General features: G+C 40.1%; 1 protein-coding gene across 1 annotated transcript in view; it reads right to left on the bottom strand.

Moving 5' to 3' along the window:
• Positions 1-13,838, bottom strand: part of PKHD1 (PKHD1 ciliary IPT domain containing fibrocystin/polyductin) — a 454,138-nt gene that overhangs the window by 382,798 nt on the left and 57,502 nt on the right. Inside the window, exons 27-31 of the mRNA XM_034990755.1 lie at positions 11,646-11,776; positions 9,553-9,688; positions 5,085-5,280; positions 4,305-4,372; positions 1,062-2,669 (exon numbers count right to left, since the gene is read on the bottom strand). Of these exons, the coding sequence (XP_034846646.1) occupies positions 1,062-2,669; positions 4,305-4,372; positions 5,085-5,280; positions 9,553-9,688; positions 11,646-11,776 (2,139 nt within the window). The remainder of the gene's footprint in view (positions 1-1,061; positions 2,670-4,304; positions 4,373-5,084; positions 5,281-9,552; positions 9,689-11,645; positions 11,777-13,838) is intronic.

Consider the following 13,838-nt stretch of genomic DNA (forward strand, 5'->3'; position numbering starts at 1 on the left):
AGCTTCCTTGGGCGCCTGGGTGGCTCAGTTGGTTAAGCGACTGCCTTCGGCTCAGGTCATGATCCCAGGGTCCTGGGATCGAATCCCACATTGGGCTCCCAGCTCAGCGGGGAGCCTGCTTCTCCCTCTGACCCTCTCCTCTCTCATGCTGTTTCTCTCTCGCTCGCTCTCTAATAAATAAATAAATAAAAATCTTTAAAAAAAAAAAAAAGATTCAGCTCCCTTAATTTCCCTGTACTTTCTGCATCACAGTCAAATTTGAGTGGTCTCAAGTGCAGTAGGGCTTTACCTGAACAGAAACCAAAGCCATCACTGGAAAAAAAGGCAAGGCAAATTTCAGTATATCTATCTAAAAGGAGAAAACAGGGGTGCCCGGGTGGCTCAGTCATTAAGCATCTGCCTTCGGCTCAGGTCATGATCCCAGGGTCCTGGGATCGAGCCCCACATCAGGCTCCCTGCTCCACGGGAAGCCTGCTTCTCCCTCTCCCTCTCCCCCTGCTTGTGTTCCCTCTCTTGCTGTCTCTCTCTCTGACAAATAAATAAAATCTTTAAAAAAAATAGTAAAAGGAGAAAACATTTCAACCAATGCAATCATACTATGCAGCTGACCTCTTAGTGCTGGGGTGTGGATTCATCTGTGAAATAATTCCAAAATGATAAAAGTTAATGATATTTAATAAGTTTTAAATAATTCCGGCTGCCAGAGAGGTCTAAGAAAGAGGTGACGGCACCTATGTACTACTTACATGATCAAATTATGAGCCCCTCCAGGTGGAATCATGGAAGACACAAATTAAATCACGTTAAGAAATCAAATTAAAATAAAATCACACTTCCGGGATCTGCACAAATTCCTTGATTAAAAAAAAAAAACAAAGCCTCATACAGGGGGCATGCCAAAGACAAGTTTTAGGAGGTAACGTGGACTGTAGGAGGCCAATCAGGCTTCTCTCTCCTTCTGTCTTTCAGACTGGGGTTGATTTCCTACCTTTTAGAATGGTAACAGTAGTTATGAATTCATTTACATAAAAAAAGAGGTCTGTCTTATTTGCTTGACTTACCAAAGTTCTCAGTCACTGCTGAAATGGTGACTGTGGATGTGAAGACCAGGACGGATGAGGCCCAGCCCCTCATGCGGTCGTACCCTCTGACTGGGTACTCCCCAGCAGGAAGGGATCTGACCACACACTGGAGAACCGTGTGGTTGCCAGAGACACCCGCACAGGGTGACATCCCAAGAAAAATGTCAACGTTCTCAGCTCCTGAGACCCGGGCCACCACAAAGGTTAAGACATTATCAGTCTGAGAAATAGAGAGTAACTGGGGGGTGAAGGCACTGCTGTAACCAATGATTCCCATCTGGTATGAAAGTCCATCTACCTCGATGACCAGGCCCACAGAGCCGTTTCCTGCAGGAACAATGCACTGGATGAGCTCGGAGCTGAGGCTCACTGTCAGGCAGGCCTGCCGGCCAACGAAGACTAGTGTGCTGTTCTCTCCTCGCAGAGCTGCACCCTCGATGGTCAAGAGGCCTCCGCCATGGATGCTGAAATTCTTGGGGAAAGAATGAGACACTTGAGGCAAAATGTAGAAGTGTCTGGAAACATTGCCAAAACAAGCATATCCAATTCTTGTATGAAAAACAGATACATAGTGGAGTCCTGGGGTCAAGTCACTTATCCAGCATGCCACATGGCTTGCATTCAAGAAAGTTACAACACAGGGAAGGTGATTATCTACAAACACCATTGGCTCATCTGCTGTGATGTCTAACTTCTGACCCCTAATCAGCACCATGGTCAGAGACCCACTGATGTTAGTGGTCAAGGAGTCCACGATGGGAGTTGTCTCTTCCTGCAAGAAAAGAGTGCAATTGCCCTGACACTCACCGAGTAGCCCATTGACCAGGACTGTGATGTTCAGGGTGAAGGAAGCATCAGGCAAGTGGTCACCCACTCTGTTAATCTGGCAGAGGACTGTCTGGTCCGCCAAGCTCAAAATCACACAAGTAAATGGACCTGAAAGGTCCACCCGAACTGACCTCTTCCTAGAGTTGAGAGCCAGCCCCCTCACTGTGAGTACAGTCCCGCCACAAGCAGATCCATGGGTCGGCAAGATGGCCATTATCCGGGGTGTTATCACAAATTGTTGGGACACTGCAGACATGTTAGCAAACCCCATCTGCTTTTGACGTACTTGGAGAGGATAGATGCCCGCCTCCAAACTGTGAAGAGGAAAAGAGCACCCAGACAGGCTCATGTTGCTCCTTAAAGACTGTGTCTCCAGATCACAGTTTAAGACCCCCAGAAGGATCACTGAGTTGGGGAGATTATTTCCTTCCACGGAGAGTTTCAGGCTGCTACTGGTCATTTCTCCTCGCACAGCAGTGACCACTGGTGTTGTTGCCGCTTCATACATGAAGGTAAAGCCCTTCCCCACCACGCTGGGTAAGGGTCCTTGGGCAGAGGACACATTGCCAGCCCAGACCTCCACCGGGGCTGGGACAGCAGGAACGGCTGCATCAGGCAGCAGGGCAGTGGGCGGGGTCTCACACCAGATGATCGTGTCTGTTGAGTTCACGATGTCACAGGTCCGATTACCCACAAGCACCCAAACCAGAGCACAGTCCCTGCTGAATCCTACTCCCGAGATGCTGAGGATGGTTCCACCTAAAGTATGAACATCGAAAACAAAACTTAAAAGCTGATATTCAGAACTAGGAACTCACAGCACCTGTGCAAACCCCAGCGCAATTTAAATGGAAGGTGGGCTGTTAGCAAAACCTCAGCAACTTCATCTCACCCCATCAATGTTAAATTTGTGATCATTTTGGCAGGAGTTAGATGGGCTGAAATTCACATAATAGTAAAACAATGTAAATTGTTTTTTTTTTTTTTTTAAGATTTTTTTTTTTATTTATTTATTTGAGACCGAGAGAATGAGAGACAGAGAGCATGAGAGGGAGGAGGGTCAGAGGGAGAAGCAGACTCCCCGCCGAGCAGGGAGCCCGATGCGGGACTCGATGCGGGACTCGATCCCGGGACTCCAGGATCATGACCCGAGCCGAAGGCAGTCGCTTAACCAACTGAGCCACCCAGGCGCCCACAATGTAAATTGTTATATAGGGGAAGGATGTTTATAATACTTCAGACAAAATTTTCAAGTATATTTATAGATCCTAGAAGCCACTTTAGTCAATGTAGACACTAATGAAAAATCTTATTTCTGGAAGTGTTCTTGTCACTGCTATGTTATCTGGCATGTTAATCTGTAATAATATTTTATATAATTATTATGTAGACAGAGTATATGTATAATGTCTATGTTAATGGAAAATCAAATTCCTTAGTCTTCTTGTCATTTGCCATATGATCTCACATATTATCCCCTATTATTCTATATGTTATGATGTAGAGTATATGTAGATGGTTCTGTATATATTCAACTTATACACTGAAAAAAAAATCCAACTTGTTGAAGTCTTATACTTACCTTCTATATTATTCTATGTGATAGTCCAATAGTCCATATATCATGTAGGCATACCTCCGTGTGTGTGCATGTGTTTTGAGACATCTCAAAGAGCCATTGAAATATTGAAACATGCTTGTGATCCTGCTACTATATTCCTAGATTTCGTCTCTCTAGCTGAGGGACGAGCAAGCTCCATCTTCAGAACAGGGGTTGGAGCAAGGTACCTCATATCATGACCAAACTTGCAGTCTAGGCAAGCAACCTTAAAAAGGATTTTACTATACTCAAAAAGGATAAAGTGCTATTACATACACTATCACAATGATTATTCACATGGAGATATAGAGCTTTCAATTTTTTTCTAAAAATGAATAGTTTTCCAGATTTTTGTCTTGTCCTTATATCTCCCATATTGACATTTGTGTTTCCAACTCCTTCTGGGTCCTTCATCTGCACCCCCAGAGGAAAGTGAAGACACCAGACTCATTCCTTCTCTCCTTGCACCTCCAGTATCTAAAAGGATAACATAGGATGCTCTTCCCTTATTTTTCTAATATCCTCTAGAGATGTGCTATCCATTGGGTGTTTCACCTCTTCTCATCAGACAAACAAAACCAGGCACATCTTGTCATAAAAATTTGTCAATTTCCTGAGCTCACTGGGGCTCACCGGTTTCCACACCCTTCAAAGTACACCCCTCAATTCCCAGAGCACAAGGAAAGCTCCTCTCCCTGATGTCCCATCTCTGGTCTCACTGGTTCAAATCCAGGAACACAACCTGAATATCCAGTGAGCAGACCTGCTGAATAAATGATATGAGAACCACTCACCCAGAAGGGACCCACAGCAAGGTTCAATGCTGAAAACTTCTGTGATGTACTGGATGTGAAGATCAACCCTGCGGAGAATGGGGAGATTGTTATAAAATAACTGAGTCAGAAAGAGAGAAAGGAAGGAACAAGACAGAGAGACATTGGTATTGGGGAGAGAAGAACACACAGGGAACAGTGATGGAGAGCAGGTGTGAATGGCACTGCCTCACAGAAAAGAAAGGACACAGTGGGGAGAAAATGTTGTGTGGGATATTTTCCTGGGCCAGTATCATGTGGTGGCATCAGCCCCATACAGTTTAGCTAACTTTCTGGAATGAGGAGAGGGAACTTCTGGAGAAATACTAGGCAGAGGGACTTTGGGGCAAAGAGGATCTGAGCACAGCTTGGGCAACAATTTTAAGCCATTTATTCAAAGCCCCAGACACAATCTTATTAAAGGTCTTATTTAGTCACAGACTCTAATTAAAGCACAGAATATACCCCCAACACATATAAATGCTCACCACACCCCCACCTTAACCAAAAGCCATGACATCCTAGTTCCAGAAAGTTTCTCTTCCCCAACTAATAGGCCAAACATTGCCTTTGGATGGGTCTTTAGAGTGAATTGTCCAGGAGGGTCTCTAAGATGTCTTCAAATTGTATGATTCTCATGTGTTTATCACCTAACTTCAGAAGAAGGGGGGAAAGTGAAGACCTAAGTCAAAGCCAGAATTCTTCAACTGAATCACTAGACCATGAAAGAGACCTAAAATGAATGGCAAGCATCCACCTCACCCTTGTGAGCGAATGCTGACCCCATTGATGGAGACTGAGAGCCTATGGAGGCCGGCGGGCAGTGGGGGCAGCACCACCTCTAGGCCCTGAGGCATTTGCACGTGAGCTGGAGCCACAGTGTCCTGAACGTGAACTTCCACATCCAAATCGGTGTAGTTTACCAGAAGTGCCATTCTGATGAAAAGGGTCTCGCCTCCTGCGTTGAAAAGAATCCATTAGCCTCTGCAATGTGGGTTTGTGACCTCAACCACTTATGCAATCTAAACTTATCTTTCAGGATTAAATACATGATCAGCCCTGTGCATACCACTGTAACTGAACATTTCAATGCCAGTCGAATTTTTTTCATGAAACTTCTAGTAACTCTCAGAATAATTGAGCCACTGCCTACAATCTCAAGGCATAAAAAGCAAAATTGTCAGGACTATTGTACTCCAGAGGCACTAATTTAACTCCATGCAAAAGCAAATCAAGATGCAAAGATAAATCGAGAAGTAGTTTGGGGGGCTGATGGTCTTCACAACCAGCACCCAGCACCCCAAGTCTTTTTTTTAAAGATTTATTTATTTTTGAGAGAGAGAGCGTGCATGCATGTGCATGAGTGGGGGGAGAGGCAGACGGAGAGAGAGAACCCTCAAACAGACTCCCCACTGAGTATGGAGCCCAATGCGGGGCTCGATCCCAGGATCCTGAGATCATGACCTGAGCCAAAACCAAGAGTTGGACACTTAACCCCCCAAGTCCTTTTCTTTAACTTCCTCTTTGCTGCTGATAGAAGCCTAAAGCTATACTTTGTGTACATTGAACCCCTTAATAATGCTGTGTAGGGGTGCAGTACCACAGAGCACGCCGACCACTTTCACACATGGCATCCCATTTCGTCCTCACACTATCCTCATGACATAGACAGAGCAGTTAGGAGCGCTGGCATTCAGCTTTTGAGGAAAGTAAGGTCCAGCAGCCAACGTTTAATAGCTACTTAAGGGAAATATCAAGGCCTAAGCCCAGTCCTCTCTTACATTTCAATGCCTTTTTAGTTTAATTAGCAACTTTACTAAAATGCCATGTATGCTATCGACACTTTAATTCAATTCTTTTTACCTTAAATAGTTACTGAGTACCAAGAAGATGCCACAAAGGGAATAAAAATAAGTTAAACACAGACCTTGCCTTCAAAGAGACTTCAAAGTTAGTAAAATAGGTGTTAAAATAGCTTCAGTACAAGACACGCTGTATGAGGTGAAAATCAAGCAGTGGGTTTGTTCAAACCACACCAGCATTCTGAACATCAAGAAAGACCTCATGGACAAGATGGTGCTTGAAATTCTATTTGAAAAATAAGTCCCAAGAGGAAGTAATAAACAATAGGGGGTTTACAATTCAATTCTAAAAACTTCACAGTTTTACCCAAAGTCTTTTGCAGCACTTTCTCATTTAACCGTCCAGTGGCTTGGAGAGAAGGAAAGAGAATTGGGTGACTTTCTGGAAGACCAGATACATGTACGTAGTCAGGGACTCTATGGGACTAGGTCAAGTTGATGGTGGGTATATGGCTGAAGACCAAGAAAGAAATCCTAAGGGGTTTTTACCTAATTCAGTAGATAGCAGAGCCTTCCAATGGTTTCTAAGCAAGAAAAGGATGTGATTGAAGCTTTCTTCCAGTTTATTAAGTTAATCGGAGAGATAGGGGAGGAGAAATCCAGTCTTCAGACAACGGAGTCTCAACAAGAGCCAGAAATCAAGCATGCAATGGCAAGAGTGGAAATAAATACATGTACCTCTCCTGTGTCTCATAGAGACTCAGCTCAGGCTAATGCATCTCTAAAACTCCTTTAGCTGCTAACGTTTGAGAACTACAGAGTTGGCATCTACAGAATAGCACAGTCCATCAGGTGAGGAGGAGAAGAGGCTACTTGAAAGAGAAAAGTCAAACACAAGGGGTTGTGGGGTTTGGGAAGACTGACTCTAGGTTCAAATCCTTGCTCTGTCATTTTCCTATCTGTGTGAGTCTGGATGACTTACTTTGGGCTCTCAAAGCCTTGGATTTTTCATCAGTAAGATGGTAAGCCCACCTTACTGTAAGGATTAAGTTAGACATCCTAGGACAGTCTCTGGTACAGTACATCATTCAAAAGCCCTCCATCAACTTCATTTTATTTCTTGCTCCACACCCTCTTTACTTCTTCATGCCTTCCCAACTTCATTTCTACTGTGAAGTCTGAAACTGACTTTGAAGGATTTCAGGGTTGAACAAGAAAAAAGACATGACAATGAGGTGGCAGGAGCACAAAAAAATGAGTTTTATATGGGTGGTGCTTTGACAGGTTTGCATGGCTACCAAAATCTCACAGCATGAGACCTTCCACAGGCAACATTGGGAGACCACCACCCAGAAGGGTAGGAAGGCAAGGGAACTCCCCGGGACGAGGGATAGGGGGCTATGTGTTTAGATGATGTCACTTAGCAGTAGTCTCTGGCTTGGAGACCTCCAAAGGGCACCAGTGGCTTAGAGTATTTTATAGCCCCCAACTTTATCTTATCTATCGCTAACAGAGGTTGGATACAGTTTTGCAGGGTATACAAAATGGCAGGCTCTAAAAGGCTAAAAATCTGGGGTTTTATTGGGGGGCTTATATTTTAAATAATTGGTTATGTAAAAATTTGAGTTTGACATTGGCATGTTTTTGAGCAAATGGGTCCCAGCCTGCTGTCAAGTAGTAAACAACATAGGGCCAATATACACAGGACATTTTTGGCTTATCTATACAACACTCAGCATCTGGCAGAATGATGCCATTCACTCCACAAAGCATTTGTTGAGTACTTACTCCATGCTGGTTCTTAGATTCAATTACTTTTACCTAATTTACCTCCAATTTTCACAGCAACCTTGAAAGAATTATTCCCACCTAGCAGGTAGAGACACTAAAGATAAAGGAATTCAACTATCTTGCCCAAGGAGTGGCTGAGTTTGGATTCATTCAGATCCAGTACTGCCTAACCACAAAAACCACATGCATGGTTCTGCACATTAGGTTCATCCTCCCCCTCTCCTGTCCCTCTTCCTCTCTTTCTTCAATTTCATCTTGGCTTCACTGTTATCATCAACATCATCATCTCCTGGGTGGAGATTTATAGCATTCCAACTATCAAACGAGACTTTCCCAGTAGGCTTCCACTCTTTGGGGATTTTATAACATGTTCTTCTTTATTCTGCCTGTAGAAAGATTTAAATGCAAGTGGAAATTCTGCAAATCATGCATCATGTTGTAAATATCAATAACATGAACTCCTTGGGTTCTTGTTCTATTGTCAAGCTAATCCTAGATGTCTCTGAGACACTGATGTAGTGTACTAATTCTTTTCATCATAGATGGAAATTGTATTAAAAGCCAAAATCTTGGAATCTGAATAGAACACAGAACTCCCTCCTTTCTTTCCTATTTTGTTGGGAAGACTCTATACCACTAAGGAATTTTACACACTTTGGTCGCCTGAGGCATCAAATCCTTCTTCTGCACTAACTGAGCTGAACAATATTGAGAGGCTAAAGGACACATCCCTTTATTTATGTGCTCTTGAGCAATGGAAAATGAAAATAGTACCAGAAAAATTGAGTCCAAGTTTTTTCTTTGGGAAATGTGTTGGCCTTTTATAATAAATCCTTAGATATGGCTGCCATAAACTCTCTCTTATCTGGCATTCAGTTAACCAGAAAGGCATGTTACCTGGTACTTTTCTAAATCAATATGGTATGACATAATAATAAATTGTTATAAGCTCATCCTATCATATCATCTGAGTTATCAATGAAAGATTAAATTGTTTCAGGTAGTTCTATGCTAAAAAATTCCTTCTTTTTATACATAGTATGTCTCAAGGAATAAGAATTCTTGGTTAATCAGAACACCTTATTCTCTAAGCATATCAAATAGCCACTGCAATAGAACTTGATGCCAAAAAAATGGTATTTTACAGCAAAGTATGAATGGTTAACTGCTTAGAATCTGCAACCAGACTGCTTGGGTTCAAATCACAGCTCTGTTACTTACTAAAGCTAACATCTTAGATAAGTTATTTCAGTTCCCTGTTCCTTAGTTTCTTAACCTATAAATTTAAAATAATAATCTTATAAATTAATGGCAGGGATTAAAGTCTATTACATGTTTGTGCTATCATTAGCATATAGCAGGTGCTCAATAAGTATATATTGAATTATTACCTTTGAATTCTCATGTCATTTTCATGATGGAAATGGTCCCAATTTTATAGAGGAAAAAAATAGATATAAGGAGATTTACTCAGTGATGGCTAAAATGAAAATAGCAGTGTTCCAGTTTCCAGAAAAAATAATTTCCATTCAAAATATAATGCTATCTTTGATATAATTAAGAGACCATTGTTTCCCTTCTTTATAGGATCAATGGTCTAAAAATAAAAAGATGTTGCAGTATCATGTTGTAGTTACCTGCTATGTTGCTCCTGTTTCTGCTCAGGGACATGATCACTGGATTTAAAGAGGAGACATATGTAAATGCCATAGGAAGAACTGCAGAATGGTTCCCTGTAACCACAGTCAAATTCACAATGGGTCCATCTTTCCCCTGAAAAATCAGTTTTTAAAATCAAACCTCTGTAAATAAGACTGACTTGAGAGAAGTCCATATAGAATTAGTTTAAAAGGTTAATTTCAAGAAAATTATTTTTTTAAAGTATATTGCTACTTTCGAGTCTCTCACTCACACTCTCTCTCTTTCTCTTTCTCACACACTCACACATACACACAGTGACAATTACTTAGAATAGGCAAGTGTGGCATCCAACTGATTAAAGAGTAAATAAGAATGATTTGCAATTAACACACCAGTTGGTTCTGCAAAAAAATGGCAATTTCAAACATATCTATACTTAGCTAAACTATCCATCAGGTGTAATAATATTTTCAGACATGGAAATACTCAGAAAACTTCCCTCCCACATATTCTTTCCTAGGATGTTTCTTTAGGCTATGGTCTCATAACATAAACAACAGCCAAAAAAGAAGATATGAACTCCGAAAGACAGTGAATCTACCCAAGAGAGCAATCAAGGGAAGTGCTAGGATGAAATCTGTAGAATAAACCAAGAAAACACCAAGTTAGATTGAAGCAGGAGAACAGACAGCTTCAAGGAAAAAGAGTAATTGATGTGATGAAATTTTTTTAAGGTAGAGGATTTTTATGATGAGGAAAACATATTAGGAAAAAGAATTAGAATCTCTAAGAAAGAAAACTATAAAATAAAAAATATATTACCTGATTCTGCCCACATCATTAAAATAGTTGTAATAATGTAAACATAGTTTGTTGATTTAACAAGGAAATGGTACTGTAACTATATTCAAAAAATTAAAAGTAGTTGTTTCAAAAAAGGGAACTTGAAGAAGGGTGCAAAGAGGTAAGAGAGCAGGATTGTTCTACTATTTTCCTTTTAATCTTTGCATGTATTACTTGGATCAAAATTTAAAGTTTGTTTTTTAATGCTTATTCTCTCTAGCAAAAGAAATCTGAACCATGCAAATTTTACCAAAAGAAATTTCAGATAACAGGATACTACATATCAAAAGCTTTAGATTCATTTATCCTGAGAAAAATAAATATGCTCCAAAATGTAGTGGGATGACCCAATTTCTGTTGTTTAAAATAGGAGATTTTGAAAATTATCTTAATGTCCAATAATAGGGAAGAGTTAAACAAGTTACTGTACAACTATATATTGGAATTCCATACAGTTTATATGTAAATGTGAACATTTCACAATATTTGAATAACTAGATAAGATAAAAATGTAGGGCCAGAGATCAAAGACGATTCTGAAATTTCTCTTCCAGGGGTCTTTATCTGTTCAATAAACAGTCATCCTTCAGGGTCATGAATGTGTTGAGAATGTTGATGACACTGAACTGGGAATAGATAGTTCAACTTCCACTGTGAGCATGACTCTCACCAACAGAACCAGGGAAGAATGTGGACTCAAATCTCCTGGTAGGCTATGAGATAGTACTAACTGAAGAAGAAAGGGAAAGCTCAGGGACTTGTTTTTAAAGGAAAAAAGAAGCATAAGGGAATAATTAGGAAGACATTTTATAGGAACCAGACATTCTAGAAGTTTCTAAGTCCCACCATTTATATCCATGCCAGAAAACAAAAGTGCTAGTGAAAACTAAGTTATTGTTGCTTGCTTAAGAGAGAAATGAGATGATAATATATGTAAGTTTTGCAAATCAATACCCAGAATATGCACTAGATAAATTCATTTATTCTGTGGCATTATTATTCACTGAGAGTATGAACTGGGACTGCCTGATTGTGTTCTTTTAAAAGAAATCAACTGATGTTAATTGCAAGCCCCACTGGTGGAGTCAGCCTCCCACTTTATTGCAAGATAGGCAATATCAACAATATTAGCATACTCTCATGATGAAAAGGTCATGTTGATTAATTAGGTTCTAAAAAAGATTCGTGAAAACCCTTACACTACATGTTAATAATGGCCACCCACCTGAGAGGAGATTCCACTTACTCTGGGGGGAACTTTGCATTGAATTCTTCGTGAACTGCTTGTGGTGATGTTGATGGCACAAGACCGAGATCCAAATAACACCAGGCTCACATCTTCCAAACCAGAGCCTTGGATGGTGGCCCAGAGCCCTCCTGCAATAAATCAAGCATTTTCAGATGGAATGAAGAGCCATACAGGTAGACAAAAATTATTTGTCCACAAGAGAGAGAAAATGAAATTAAAATATGAAGCTCCTTAGTCAAAACACAAGTCCTGCTCAAACTGCAGAAAAAGACTGATGCTAAATATATAAACTACTATATAAACAGGGAGAAATGGTAAGTAGAAGGCAGGGAGAAGGAGTAACACATCCTGCAGATATTTAAAAATAAAACACAGATAAATGCTGCCAAGAGTCAGGGAAGTAAAGTAGATGGTCTCTGAAAACTCTTCCTGCCCTAGAGTTTTAAATATCATCCCTGCCAATCCTATAGAACTTATTCTCTTTCTGAGATAGCAAGTATAAGAGAGCATCATGGTACAAAGTGCTGGGGCCCAAAGTCAGGGCCACAGATCACTCTGCCACTTAAAGCAGATCATTTGTAACATTGACCCTGAGTTCACTGGTTCTCCCTCCCTCATCTTTAAATGACAGCCTTAGCCCTTCCAGCTTCATGATTTGATACCACAAATACCAGGTTCTAGTCTCCACGATGCTGTAGAGGTGACTGACATCACCTTCCACTGCCATCAGGATTTCTGTACTAACCACTGAAGAACAAACACAGATACTCCTGTCTCCTTGCTGTAGACATCAGTATGAAGAGACATGGCACCAATCATAGGGATATTATGCCACACTTTTGGAGGACCAGCACTTGATCAAGCTAACGAATAGAAAGCTCATTTATTATTCCTGAGGGCAATGATTCCAGTCTGCCATCTCCCCAGAAGGGGATACAAGAGAGGAAGGGAGGCCACCAAATAGGGAAACACATACACCCTGAGAGTGGGAAGTGGGTGCAGGAACAAGGTTATCTTCCCCAAGCATGTTAGGGTGAAACAGCAGAACTTATCCAACCTGATAAACACCTTTCAGGAGAATGTGACTGCATGGAATTATACCCTGAAGTTAAATATATGAACTTGCCCTGAAGATTCAGAGATAGAGAATAAAATTGAAGAAAAGAGCCAATTTACAATAGTAACACAAAAGATACAATATCTGAAAACATTGTTGACAAGAAATATTCAAGAACATGAAGAATTTGAAGAAATCTTTGAAATGCTACTGTGGAACTTAATAGATGGATTAAAACTTAAATTTAAAAAACCTAAAATAAATGGATAGAAAAAGTGAACCTCATGAAGGTAGCATATCTTTCAAAATAAACTGAGGCATCAATACAATCCCAATAAAAATACAAAGAGGATTTTTTATTTAACTTAGACAAGCTGATTTTAAAACTAAATAATAGCAATAGACAATACAAAATTTGAAAAATAAGAGCAAAGGGGTCTTCTGCCAGACATTAAAATATCTTATAAAACTACTATAATTAAAATGTAAAAAATGCAATAATAAAACATGCACATTCAGACAGATCATTGAAACAGAATAGGAAGTTTAGAAATAAACCCAGAAAAGTAAGAGGCTATAGGAAATGATAAATGTGGCATTTCATATAAGTGAAAAACAGATGGATTTTCTAATAAGTAAAATAAGTGAATAGTATTGAAAAAATTAAATCTGATCTCCTACCTCACATCCTCACCAAAATAAATTCCAAAGTGATCAAATATTTAAACTTTTATTTAAAAAAAAGAAAACATTAAAAGAAAGAGAAGGCAATATGGGAAAACTTATTTTTATATAATTTCAGAGAGGCAAAGCCCATTCTAAGTATTTAACAAATCCCAAAGCCATAAAAGAAAGATTGATACACTTACTGCATAGACGCATCGCCAAAGGTAAGGGAAACAAAGGCAAAAATGAACTATTGGGATTTCATTAAGATAAAAAGCTTTTGCATAGCAAAAGAAACAGTCAACAAAACCAAAAGACAACCGAAAGAATGGGAGAAGATATTTGCAAACGACATATCAGATAAAGGGCTAGTATCCAAAATCTATAAGGAACTTATCAAACTCAACACCCAAAGAACAAATAATCCAATCAAGAAATGGGCAGAAGACATGAACAGATATTTCTGC

The sequence above is a fragment of the Mirounga leonina genome, unplaced genomic scaffold, assembly GCF_011800145.1.
Source record: "Mirounga leonina isolate KUSES-001 unplaced genomic scaffold, KU_Mleo_1.0 Mir_53, whole genome shotgun sequence".
In the NCBI taxonomy this organism is placed as follows: Eukaryota; Metazoa; Chordata; class Mammalia; order Carnivora; family Phocidae; genus Mirounga; species Mirounga leonina.